The sequence below is a fragment of the Thamnophis elegans genome, chromosome 17, assembly GCF_009769535.1.
Source record: "Thamnophis elegans isolate rThaEle1 chromosome 17, rThaEle1.pri, whole genome shotgun sequence".
Lineage (NCBI taxonomy): Eukaryota > Metazoa > Chordata > Lepidosauria > Squamata > Colubridae > Thamnophis > Thamnophis elegans.
The window spans coordinates 16,649,185-16,662,641 of NC_045557.1; the positions used below are offsets into that span (position 1 = coordinate 16,649,185).

The following is a 13,457-nucleotide window of genomic DNA, read 5'->3' on the forward strand; positions in this document are numbered from 1 at the left end:
TTCATGTCAAATCTATCTTACAGAAAGAGGCATACAAGCCACCCAATAAAACAATAAGGCCTTCGTTTATTTATCCTTCAAGGCTTCAATGCTCTCTCTCAGAGAAAAGCTGGCTTCAATCCGCCAGAACACGGTGGAGGGTGTCAGTGTATAAGGGTTCATGAATTGGAATAGACATGGTAACAGGTCAGCCAATGGGGACTGTTTGGTGACCTGGGCGTGGCTTCGGCTCACTGATAAACCCCAGCAGGGGACCCTACATCTGCCTCTGCCTAGGACTGAACTCACAACCTCCTGATTGTGAGGTGAAAGCTCCACCTCTAGGCCACAGCAGTCCACGCAAGCGGTTCTGTGTTTCCAGGAGTAGGTTTCACTGGCTCCATGCCAACATGGCGCTCGTAATAAAACAACCGGATTTGTCTTAAAACTTTGCTTGAGGCTCCTGTTTTCATTAGGGCCTCGGTTGGAACCCCGACACCCGAGAGGCTTCCCGCTTCCCTCCGGAGACCCCCGTCGGCCTCTCCCTGACCCCCCCCTTCCCTTCCCTCGGGGCACTCACCTGCTGGGCCACCTCGGTCTTGGGGCCGAGCTCCAAGAGGCGGCGAGCGAAGGTGGCAGCCGTCTTGAAGTTCTTGAGCTTGAAGAAGAGGTTGAGGGCCGTCCGGAGGACCAGGATCATGTGGACGGGCTGAAGGTTGGCGTGGGTGAAGTAGGCGGCCATCTGCAGGGGACAGCGTGCGTTCAGAAAGGGTTTGCAGGAAAGGGGAGGGGAGCCTCAGGCGCAGAGGCTCCGGGTCTGCTCCTCCATGGGAGTCCAATAGTCCCAGAATCCCCCAAAGCAGCTGGAGACCTGAGCCCTCCCACCCTGGGACCACTCACGCAAGGCGAAGAATGCTGACCCCATCCCAGACAGCACCAGGCTGTCTCCCACTGTCCGGAACCCCACGTTGGTCAGCTGACCGACCGACCGCCAGGTGCAAAGGATCAGGACCATCCGTGAAGTTGAGGTTCAGAAGATTTATTGCTATGAGGATCTAGTCAACTAAGGTTCAACGCTCAATTGGTGCCAGAGAAGGGGCAACAGAATCCAAGAGGGTTGGATTTGAACCGTTTGGTGGGAACGCAACGATTCCAGGCTGATGACTCGCTTAACTCCTCCCTCAGCTCTACCTTCTGGATCTGTGTTTTTCAACCTTGGCAACTTTCAAAACTCGTGGACTTCCAACTCCCAGAATTCCCCAGCCAACTCTCCTGGCTGGGGAATTCTGGGAGTTGAAGTCCACAGTTCTTCAAGTTGCCAAGGCTGGACACCAGCGCCCGACACCCACCTCACAAATGCGCTTCTGCTCCTCCAGGGAATCCTTGGGCAGCTTCTTCCTCTCCAGCTCCATGGACAGCCCCACGATGTACTCCCGGCAGATGGCGATGAGCTGTTGGGCCTGCAAGGAGCAATGAGAGGAAGCCAATCAGGGAGAGCTCCAACCTGGGACTAAGGAGGAATTGTTCTGACGGCCATGAGGACGATTCACCTCCGGAGGTTGTAGGTGCCGCCATCCCTGGAGGCTGTTAAGAAGAGACCGGGGAACATGGGCCTGGAATGGTGTCAGGTGTTGGACTGAAAAGGCCTCCAATCTCCCTGCCTGCTGCCTCTTCCTTGCACTAGCCACGCCCAGTTCCTGCAACCGTTCATCGCCTGTTGGCCTCCACTCCCCTAAATCCCATTCGTTGCTCTTCTCTGCACTCTTTCTAGAGCAGTGTCCCTCAACCTTGGTGACTTGAAGTCCTGTGGCCTTCAACTCCCAGAGTCCCCCAGCCAGCGAATGCATTAAGAACAGCTAAGAGAATGCATTCGCTGGCTGGGGAATTCTGGGACTTGAAGTCCGGACATCTTCAAGTCGCCAAGGTTGAGAAACACTGGATTAGGACATCTCTCGGAAACCTGACAGCATAGCTGGCTGGGGGATTCTGGGAGTTGAAGTCCATTTTTTTTCCATTTTATTAAGCATTTATAGGCTGCCCTTTTCCCTGAGGGGACTCAGGGTGGCTTACAATAATAGGGGAGGGGAGTGCAGGACAAAACACAAAAAGATAATGTGAATAAAAATAATTAGCAATAAAAAACCCAACATTCATTCAACATTCGGGAGGGGCGAGAGTAAAGTCTTATCCCCAGGCCTGACGGGATAGCCAGATCTTGAGGGCTGTGCGGAAGGCCTGGACGGTGGTGAGGGTGCGGATCTCCACGGGGAGATTGTTCCATAGCGTCGGGGCTGCAACTGAGAAGGCTCTCCTCCGCGTAGTCGCCAGTCGGCACTGACTGGTGGATGGAATTCGGAGGAGGCCTACTCTATGCGATCTGATGGGACGGAGGGAGGTAATCGGCAGAAGGCGGTCTCTCAAATAGCCAGATCCACTACCATGGAGCGCTTTATAGATGGTAAGAAGGACCTTGAAGTGCACCCGGAGACCAACAGGTAGCCAGCGCAGCTCACGGAGGATCGGTGTTATGTGGGCGAACCGTGGTGCGCCCACAATCACTCGCGCGGCTGCATTTTGGACTAGCTGAAGTCGCCGGATGCTCTTCAAGGGCAGCCCCATGTAGAGCACATTGCAGTATTCCAGCCTAGAGATCACAAGGGCTCGAGTGACTGTTGTGAGGGCCTCCCGGTTCAGGTAGGGCCGCAACTGGCGCACCAGGCGAACCTGGGCAAATGCCCCCCTGGTCACAGCTGATAAGTGGTGGTCGAAACTCAGCTGTGGGTCCAGGAGGACTCCCAAGTTGCGGACCCTGTCTGAGGGGTATAAATTTTGACCCCCCAGCCTGAGCGATGGAACGTCAGCCAAATTGTTGGGAGGAAAACAAAACAGCCACTCGGTCTTGTTCGGGTTGAGTACCAGTTTGTTAGCTCTCATCCAGTCTTTAACAGCCTCAAGACCCCGGTTCATCACGTCCACCGCTTCATTGAGTTGGCACGGGGCGGACAGATACAACTGTGTATTGTCCGCGTATTGATGGTATTTTATCCCGTGCCTCTGAATGATCTCGCCCAGCGGTTTCATGTATATGTTAAACAGCAGGGGGGATAAGACCGAACCCTGCGGCACCCCATAAGGTAGGGGCCTCAGGGACAATCTCTGCCCCCCCACCGACACCGACTGCGACCTGTCCGAGAGGTAGGAGGAGAACCACTGCAGAACAGTGCTGCCCACCCCCACCTCCCGCAGTCGTCACAGAAGGATACCATGGTCGATGGTATCGAAAGCTGCTGAGAGGTCAAGGAGAACCAGGATGGACGCGTGGCCTCCATCTCTGGCTCTCCAGAGATCATCGGTCAATGCGACCAAAGCGGTTTCTGTGCTGTAACTGGGCCTGAAGCCTGACTGGAAGGGGTCAAGATAGTTAGCTTCCTCCAAGGTACGCTGAAGCTGGAAGGCACCACCTTCTCAACAACCTTCCCCACAAAGGGGAGGTTGGAGACTGGACGGTAGTTATTAAGAACAGCTGGATCCAAGGATGGTTTCTTCAGGAGGGGTCTCACCACCGCTGTCTTAAGTGCGGTGGGGAAGTACCCCTCCCGAAGAGAGGCGGTAACAACCGCCTGGATCCAGCCTCGTGTCACCTCACTGCTGTTGGCAACCAGCCAGGAGGGACACGGGTCCAGTATACAGGTGGAGGCACTCACAGCTCGCATAGCCTTGTCCACATCCCCGGAGGCAACATCCTGAAACTCAACCCAGAGATGGTCTGCCAAGTCATTCCCTTGTGTCTCGGCTGGATCTGCGGGGGTGGAGTCCAGGTCCGACCGAAACCGAGCAACTTTGTCCGCCAAGAACTGAACATACTCCTCAGCCCTACCCTGTAAGGGGTCCCCCGTCTCCCTCCTATTTAGGAGGGAGCGGGTTATCCTAAACAGGGCGGCTGGGCGGGACTCGGAGGACACTACCAAGGTGGCAATGTGTGTTCTCTTAGCTGTTCTTAATGCCCGGATGTACTCCTTGGTGCATGCTGTCAAAAGTGCTCGGTTCGGTTCGGACCTATCGGACCTCCACTGGTGCTCTAGGTGTCTCCTCCGGCGCTTTATCTCCTGGAGCTCCTCAGTGAACTAAGGAGGCCTCCGGGAGCCGCTGACCCGGAGGGGCCGTAGTGGCGCAATCCGGTCCAGAGACTCTGACGCTGCCGAGTGCCAGGCAGCAGCAAGAGTCTCCGCCGAACTGTGGGCGAGAGTATCAGGAATAACCCCAAGCTCCGTCTGGAACCTTACAGGGTCCATAAGTCGCCTGGGGCGGAACCACCTGGTCGGTTCCTCCTCCCTACGGTGGGGGTTTGGCCTCCGGAAGTCTAGCCTCAGTAGGCAGTGGTCTGACCACGACAGGGGTATGATCTCATTACCCCTCAGACCAAGATGATAACTCCACTGCTCCGAGAGGAATACGAGGTCGAGTGTGTGACCCGCTGAGTGAGTTGGGCCTCGAATTATCTGGGTCAAGCCCATGGCTGTCATGGAAGCCATGAACTCCTGCGCTCCATCAGAGCGTTCACCGAGCGAAGGCAAGTTAAAGTCCCCCAGAACCATAAGCCTGGGGAACTCAACTGCCAGCTCGGCTACTGACTCGAGGAGCGAGGGGAGGGCTGCTGCAACGCAGTTGGGAGGCAGGTACGTTAGCAGCAGACCCACTTGACCCTTGAGGTCCAGCTTCACCAGTAGGGTCTCACACCCGACAAGCTCCGGAGCAGGGATCTTGAAGCAGGTGACTTGAAGTCCCCAAGGTTGAGGAACACTGTTCGAGAGCCTCAATGTATTTGTTACACCGTGGCGACCAAAACTGGGTGCCCTGTTCCAGGTGTGGCCATGCCAAAGCGTTATAGAGTGGTATTAACACTTGGCGGGGTCTCGATTCTATCCCTCCGATTAACACAGCCCAGGATTGGCTTTATTGGCAGCTGCCAGCCCATTTATGAAGCGTCCATAGGGGTTTTCGAGTGGCGAAAGGGAGTGATGCGCAGCACCTCAGCAATCTCCTGCTTGTTGTCCACCACCACCAGCGGGACGCTGAGCAGGACGGAGCGGAATTTCTCCACGGCCTCCTCAAACTTGCCGGCCGTGGTGAGCTGGTAGCAGAGCTGCAGGCGCTGGATCAGGTCGTTGAGCTTCAGGCCCACCGCCGGGACGGCGTTCTTCACCCCGGCGTCTTTCCTGGAGGGAACATCCGAGAGAGAGGAAGGTGAGCGCAGAAGCCGGGAGGCTCAGAAAACGGCTGGAACCACCTCAGTCCTGGAACTCCGCCGAGAACAGGGTCCTCACAAGCCGACGACGGAGACTCAGGTGGTCCTCTACTTACGACCGCAATTGAGTCCCACATTGCTGTTGGTTAAGTGGATTTGCCTTCATTTTACAACCCCTCTTCCCAGTGTTGTTAAGTGAATCCCTGCAGCTATTTAGTAGCACAGTTGCTACGCTGCTCCCCTCCCCCATTGACTTCGCTTGTGAGAAGGTGCAACCGTCGTAAATAGGAGTCGGTTGCTAAGCATCTGAACTTTGATGATGTGACTGGGGGGGGGGGCGCTGCAACGGTCATAAGTGTGAAACGGTTGTGGCACTTTTTTTTAGTGCCGCCGTAAGTTCAAATAGTCAGTAAATGAACTGTTATAAGTCAAGGATTCCCTGGGGGGAAAAAATAAAGCCCAAGGGCCAGTAGGGTCTTCAGTTCAAGGCAACAGCCTCCCCCCCCCCCCCCAATTCCCCTTCTGTCTCCCGAGGCAAAGAGCAGGCCAGGGGTGAAACGCTCTGCAATCTGCTACAGGTTCGCTTCACGCAGGCGTGCAAAACGCGCGCCTTGCACCCAGGTGCTAAGAAGCCCTTTCTGAGTCTGCAAAGTAGAACAGTGAAGGGGGGGGGAGAGGGGGGAACAGCTGTGCTGCACGATTTACATCCACTAGAAAGCGGGATTTCCTGTTTTCTAGTGAATATAAATCACACAGCCCAGCTGATGGTCGGAACATTTTTAAAGCATTTTTTTTTTTTACTACTTATTCGCCCGAAACCCGGGAGTAAAGAAAATGCTAAAAAAATGTCCCAACGATCAGCTGTGCTGTGCAATTGCATGTCAACTCATCAAGCCTCTGCCTGTCTGTTATCAAGTTGCCATGGTGAGGAAAGGGGGGGGGAGCGCATTCCACGCATAGTTGCGGCTGGAGTCGGATCTCAGACGATTGCAGCCGGCTTGGGAGGGGTTCACCTCGTTGGAGAATGTGACTTATGACACAGACTGAGGGGAGGGGAGAAACCGGGACAAAGTTCAGCCATAATTCAAATGAGGCTTAGATCCGACTGCAATGGGGGGTTGCCGAAATGGCGCTCCTAATAAATGACTGGATTTCTTTTGAAACTTGGCTCGAGGTTCATGAATCAATTAGGGCGTCTTTCGGAAACCTGACAGAGAATATAAATCGCGCACCATAGCTGATTTTCACACAGCTTCACCCAAACCGGTAGCATTTTTTACTAAAGGTTCGGGGCGAACCGGTAGCATTTTCTCCCTGGCGCAGGCCCTGCAGCCACCAGCTGGCATTCCCAACAACGCCAGGATAGCCAGGCGCTCGGCCTGCCACCTACCAGTTGCGATGGGGATATCCATACATCGAGGGCAGGCTGGGCAAAGCCTGGTAGGTGGTTCGGCCCCGGGCGTAGGTCTGCAGGAAGAGCTGTTTGTAGGGTGCGAAGGTGACCACTCCCACCTGGTCATGGAGGAGCTGCGGAGGAAACAGACGGGAGTATCACCTGTGTAGCTCAAGGCTGCCTTGCTAAGAGTCCTTCCTAGCCTCCAGAGAGCAGTTGTTTGTCCAACTTGGCAACTGTAAGACGTGTGGACTTCAACCACTTTAGCTGACTGGGGAATTCTGGGAAATGAAGTCCCCACGTGAGTCTTAAGGAGCGTGTGTCAACTCCTAAAGTTGCCATGGTGAGAGAAGTGGGGGGGGAGCGCATTCCACGCATAGCTTCGGCTACAGTCGGATCTCACATTACTACAGCAGGTTTGGGAGGGGGGCACCTCATTGGAGAATGTGATTTATGACACAGACTGAGGGGAGGAAAGGAACAGACGTAAAGTTCAGCTATAACTCAAAGGAGGCTCAGAACCGACTGCAATAAAGTCTTGCTCCTAATAAATGACTGGTTTTCTTTTGAAACTTGGCTCGAGACTCATGAATCGATTAGGGCAGTGTTTCTCAACCTTGGCAACTTGAAGATGTCTGGACTTCGCTGGCTGGGGAATTCTGGAACTTGAAGTCCGGACATTTTCAAGTCGCCATGGTTGAGAAACACTGGATTAGGGCATCTTTCGGGAACCTGACAGAGTGATCTAGTTCTTGCCACAAAAGTGTTTTCCAATGAAGACAAACCTCCATTCCCCACTTACCAATAACAACACACTGCGCAAGCCCAGAATGGCCAATTTCCACCCCACTGGGATAAATACCCTAGAGAACGTACCCTCATAGCTGTCTCAAAAGAGCCGGCCAGGATGTGATCCACGGGGAGTTGGGAATTGTTGCACCAGACCTAAAGGAGGGGAGAAAAAGAGGCTAGAAATACACTATTTTCAGCAAATCCGGCTCTATAACTCCCTCTTAAAAAAACAGGGCTTCCTCTTGGCAGAGAAAGTTGAAATTCTTATGGAAGAGAACAGCTGCCGTTCAGGATTGAACCGTGGGGTTGCCTGGGGGCTCTCCAAGCTTGTTGGTTTGCTTGCAGACATTTTCCGACCCAACTAGGTAACATCATCAGTGCTAGAAGGGAGGGGGGGGTTCTGAAATGGAGGAGGCGGTGGAGTAAAAACTGTGGAGTTTTTATAGACATTTCATGACCCAACTAGGTAACATCATCAGTGATTTTCCTCCTTTCTTCCTTCCTTCTTCCTTCAATCCTGATGCTCTCAGAGCTTAGTTGTTTTCTTGTCTACATTTTATTACCCAACTAGGTAACATCATCAGTGACCTTCCTCCTTCCTTCCTTCCTTCCTTTCCTTCCTTCGTCCCTCAATCCTGATGCTCTCTGAGCTTAGTTGTTTTCTTGCCCACATTTCATTAGTGAACTAGTTAACAACATCAGTACCAACAAGTAGATAAACAGGGAGCAAACTCCACACTTATAGTAGCACTGATGATGTGATTTGGTTGGGTCATGAAACGTCTTCAGGAAAAGCATCCAATCCAGAGAGCCCCCCAGTTAAAACTCTGGACTCCTCTGCCTGCCCAAAGCATTTGGAAACCCCTAAACAAGCCAGCAACTGCCGAATCCCCCTGGAGGGAGTTGGGGGGGGGGGTTCTGAGAAAGGACCCTTCAAGCCTTAGCCTGAGACAGGATCTCGTCTTGCAGGGACCAATTCCCCCAGCTCCATTGGGGGTTTTCTCAGCGGGATCTGTTGTGGTTCTAAATCTGTTTTGGGGGGTAGCGGGGGTGGGGGTGGGGGCTCTCTAGATCTGTGCCAAGAGCTTTCCCACCTGGGCAGGGCTGGTGCCTTTGGTGGGTGGTACGAAGAATCCCTCTTCCGCTTCGCCCGTGGGGCCCGCAGGGACGTCCTAGAGGGAGGGGAAAATAGATGGCAAAATAAATGAACGAAACTTTTGCGTCCTTACAAGGTGGTCCTCCAATTACAACATGCATTTAGGGACCATTTGAAGTTACAATAGCAATAGCAGTTAGACTTATATACCGCTTCATAGGGCTTTCAGCCCTCTCTAAGCGGTTTACAGAGTCAGCATATCACCCCCCACAGTCTGGGTCCTCATTTCACCCACCTCGGAAGGATGGAAGGCTGAGTCAACCCTGAGCCGGTAAGATTTGAACCACCAAACTGCAGAACTGCAGTCAGCTGAAGTAGCCTGCAGTGCTGCATTTAACCACTGCGCCACCTCGGCTCTATGGCACTGAAGAAAGTGGCTTACGGCCGCTTTGTACACTTTTACGACCGTGGCAGCATTTCCGTGGTCACGTGATCAAAATCCATGTGCTTGGCAACCGACTCGTGCTTATGACGGTTGCAATGTCATGGGCAGGCCATATCCACTTAGTAACCTTGTGGCTAACTTAACAACTGCAGTGATTCACTCAGCAACCGTGCCAAGAGAGGTTGTAAAATGGGGCAAAACTCACTTAACAAAGGACTCACTTAGCGACTCAAACTTTGGGCTCAATTGTGGTTGTAAGTTGAGGACTGGTAGTATGGCATTGAGAAAAGTCGGGAATTGCTAGTGCAGTGTTTCTCAACCTTGGCGAGTTGAAGTCCTGTGGACTTCAACTCGCCAAGGTTGAGAAACACTGTGCTAGTGTTTCTGCTAATGCAATCCTGGGTTGTATAAACAGAGGCATAGAATCAAGATCAGGTGAAGGATTAATACCGCTTTGTAAAAACCCTGACAAGGCCACACCTGGAATCCTGCACCCAGTTTTGGTCACCATACTGAATAAAAAAAAGGTTAAGATTTTGGAAAAAGTTCAGAGAAGAGCAATTAAGAGGATCAAAGGCCTGGAGACTAAAGCATATGAAGAAGGGCTGCAGGATTTCCTAACAGTGAGGACAATTAACCAGTGGAACAGCTGGCCACCAGAAATTATGACTGCTCCATCACTGAAGGCTTTTTAAGAAAAGACTGGAGAGTCACTTATCTGAAATGGCATAGGATCTCCTGCTTGACCAGGGGGCTGGACTAGAAGACCTCCAAGGTCCCTTCCAGCTCTATTCTATTCCTATTCCTCTCTTCCCACCCTTCTCCTCCCTTCTCTCAATTTTCTCTCTCTCCTTTTGCCTTGCAATGACAATTGAATAAAGCTGGGAAATAACAAAAGGAAAGGAGCCAATAAGAAAACAGAGTTAATGCCAACAGCTGCTGTGGCACCAATGCCCCATGGGTTTATCACCAAACAACACTCCCCACACACCGGAGGTGGGTTTGCTCGCGCGCGCGTGCTTTGCAGCCCCAATTTCCACTACCGGTTCTACCTAGCAACCCACCTCTGCCACAACACGCACGTACACACAAATACACACAATGAGGCACATGTTCAATCAGTTGTCCTGCCCTGGCTCTTGGGGAAGATGGGGATTGTAGTCTAAACCCAAGGGAGGAAAGGATGAAGAGGCAGGAGGATTTTTAAAACAATCCACTAAGACAGTGTTTCTCAACCTTGGTGACTTTAAGTCCTGTGGACTTCAACTCCCAGAATCCCCCAGCCAGCGCGGCTGTGCTGGCTGGGGGATTCTGGGAGTTGAAGTCCACAGGACTTAAAGTCGCCAAGGTTGAGAAACACTGCCCTAAGATCATGATCACACGGGGCCCCTAGGAAAGGGCAGCCCAGATCCCAGTCGTACAAACTGGGTTAATTTACCAGTTCTGGAGGGAGATCCAGATCTTCCTCAATATCCCATCCGCCTCCTTCCTCCTGGCCCTTGGCCAAGCCGTCCTCGCCAAAGCCTTCTCCGGCGTCCACATAGCCATCTGAACGGGAAAAAAGGAAGGGATTTCAAAAAATTTTTAATTAATTAAGGGCTACGTCTCTGCAGTTAAACAGATTTTCAAGGCTGCACTAAAGAATGAATCTTGGCTGTTTCTCCTTTGGAAAATACGGTTCAAAAGAACTTGGGTGGACTTCAACTCCCAGAATTCAGCACAGCTGACTGGGGGGATTCTGGGAGTTGAAGTCCACCTCCTCTGAAAGCGGGCAAACTTCAGAAACAATGAACTAGTCAGTCAAAAGATCCCAACCTAAGGAAGGAGGGAAGGAAGAAGAGAAGGAGAGAAGAAAGGAGGGAAGGAAGGAGGGAATGTAGGAGAGAAGGAAGGGGGGAAGGAAGGAGGAAAGGAAGGGGGAAAGGAAGGAGAGAAGGAGAAAAGAAAGGAGGGAAGGAAGGAAGGAGGGAAGGAAGGAGGGAAGGAGAGAAGGGGGGAAGGGGAAGGAGGGAGGAAAGGAAGGGGAGTAGGAGAGAAGAAACGAGGGAAGGAAAGAGGGAGGGAGGGAAGAAGAAGTAGGATCGTTGTAAGATAAGATGTATCTATGGGATGTTATAAATACATATTATTAATAACAGTTATGAGATCATATAATTGTGAATGTATATATGAAATTGATAAAATAAAATAAAATAAAAAAAGACAAAAGATCCCAACCTTTTAGAAAGAAGAAAAAGGGATTACAAGTAGAATAACGTGAAATATGTTAACACTGTTGATGGTAGGTAGTTAACAGGACGTGAGGGAAATAGACTGATACTATGAATTGTGGGTAATTAACTAAGTGAAATGTTTACGATATAAAAAAATTAAATTTGAGGATGTATGCTATCTACAGTAAAATAGAATAACAGATGGAAATGAAATGTTAAAAATGTGATTAACCTGGAGGGGCAAATAACGATATTGTTTATCTATTAAAAAGAAATTAAACTTCAGATGGAAAACCTGGGAAGAAAATAATATGGCTGAAATTAGAAATGGAAATACGATGTAAAATTAACTATGCATATGAGAAGATGTTAAGAGGGAAAACCCCTTAACTCTGTTTATAAAAGAATTAAAATATATAACAAAAAACCCCCTTTGTTTAAGCAAAGATCCCAATTAAAAGATGTGTCCCAAGAAAACACTTCATGAAAACTTTTAAAATAGACCTATATGAATGAAAATAACATCTATGCTACTGATATGCAGTTCCTAATAATACATAATCAATATTAGTGACACATGATATACTTTTCGTGTGTTCTCTTATTTAAATTACTGCTGACGGAATAGTCTAATCCGTAGACCATTTCTGTAGAAATAAATTCAGTAAAATCAAAAAGAACTACATGTAAATTTAAAGCCTAGGCTAAATATCACCCTATTATTTCAGGAGGGGAAAATCCATTCTAACCGGAGGAAAAAACAATATTGACATCCAAAATGCACGCAAACAGATATTCCATTCCACAGCATACAAACTCCTTCCAAACCTGAGGAAACCACCAGCAGTGGTTTCATGATTGCAATGAAGAAACAGCCACCGGCATAAGAAGAAATACACTTTGCACATGCCCGGACGCCCAGTCCATGGCCGGAATTTGGGGTTCCTTCCCAAGACTTGCCCTGCTACACCTTCTGTTGTGGCCCGCCAGCAGAGCTGGCAGCAGATTCGGACAGCGAGGAGGTTGGGGGGAAACCTGACCCAGTCCTGGAGTCTGGGAAGGCTTTGATGAGGGATCTGCGTCGGAGGCAGAGAGGGGGCCAGGGCCCTCCGATAGTTATCAGCTGCCTTCGGAGACAGACATCAGTGGGGCAGAAGAACAGCTGGAGCCTGTTCCCAGTGTGTGCGTGCACAGAGTTGCCAGACGAAGGGAACGGCTAAAGAGAAGAGGTTGACTTGGGACTAAATGCACAAGCGGACAGTGAATGGCCCCTCCCAGAGGGAATAAAAGAGGAGTGACAGGGGAGTGGAGTTTGCAGGAGACCATTAGTTCATTCCTGCATTCTTGCCAAGTATTGCGGCGTCTGAAAGATCTCAGCCTGGCCACTCTTCAAGCCTGATAAAGGTCGGTAATTGGGAACTCTCTTGAAAGACTGTGGGAGAGGAAAGACTCTGCTGGAGAGAAAGTCCCTGTCAATTCAATAAAAAGGGTTTATTGGGACGAGGACTCGGCTTTGTGCTGCTGGAGAAGCCCAGGTCACAACACCCTCACCTTCATCCAGCTGCAGCTCGGCATCTTCTCCCCAGCCTTCGGTGCCCACGGTGTCGATATCGATGTCGGCCGCCAAGGCGCCTCCTTTGCCTGCAGGGAGGGAGGGAGGGAGCAGCTCAGGTATCTGGGCATCTTAAAGTGGCCACAATCCCCCCCACACACATAAGCTGTGGGTGGCCCACAAGGATTGGGAGAGGGAGCTGCTGACCTTTGCTGGCGATGGTGCCCTCGAAGAAGCCCTTGGAGACGGTCAGCAGAGGCCAGTTGGTGTCCAAGGGCATGATGGGGGGCGGCGGCTGGAGCAAGTGGGCGTTGGGGTCAATCTCTGGGATCTAAGAGGAACAGGACAAACTTCAGAGCTCCTGGAAGGGGCAGATGCCATGGCCCCATTGGATCCCGATTTGGAGGAGTTGGAACCAGATTGTCCGTCCCTTGGCATGCTTGCAGCGGCCGGGGGCTGAAGACGATGCTGTCCCAGGCCCCTCAAGCATTGGGGGACATTGGGGGGGGGGTGGTCGGCTGGAGGGAGAGCTGCCTGCCTGCACAGACACGGGGGAGGATCAACTGCTGACAGGCAGTGGTGGTGATAGGCACCCGATCCCCTCTGATGAGGAACAGTTGCCTCCCCCACTGATCCGAGGGCAGGGAGAACAGAGCTTGGGGAAGCCCAGAGAAAGGCCGCAAGGCTACTTGGGAAGAGATCGGCCCACCCCTCCTCACATCTGGAGTAACTTAAGGAGAAG

At 51.4% G+C, this 13,457-nt stretch overlaps 1 protein-coding gene across 1 annotated transcript in view; it reads right to left on the reverse strand.

Moving 5' to 3' along the window:
• COPA (COPI coat complex subunit alpha) overlaps window positions 1-13,457 on the reverse strand; it is a 102,763-nt gene that overhangs the window by 4,050 nt on the left and 85,256 nt on the right. Inside the window, 9 exon segments of the mRNA XM_032233993.1 lie at window positions 560-721; window positions 1,329-1,439; window positions 5,009-5,195; window positions 6,615-6,751; window positions 7,494-7,562; window positions 8,504-8,581; window positions 10,389-10,498; window positions 12,715-12,804; window positions 12,923-13,046. Coding sequence (XP_032089884.1) covers window positions 560-721; window positions 1,329-1,439; window positions 5,009-5,195; window positions 6,615-6,751; window positions 7,494-7,562; window positions 8,504-8,581; window positions 10,389-10,498; window positions 12,715-12,804; window positions 12,923-13,046 — 1,068 coding nt within the window.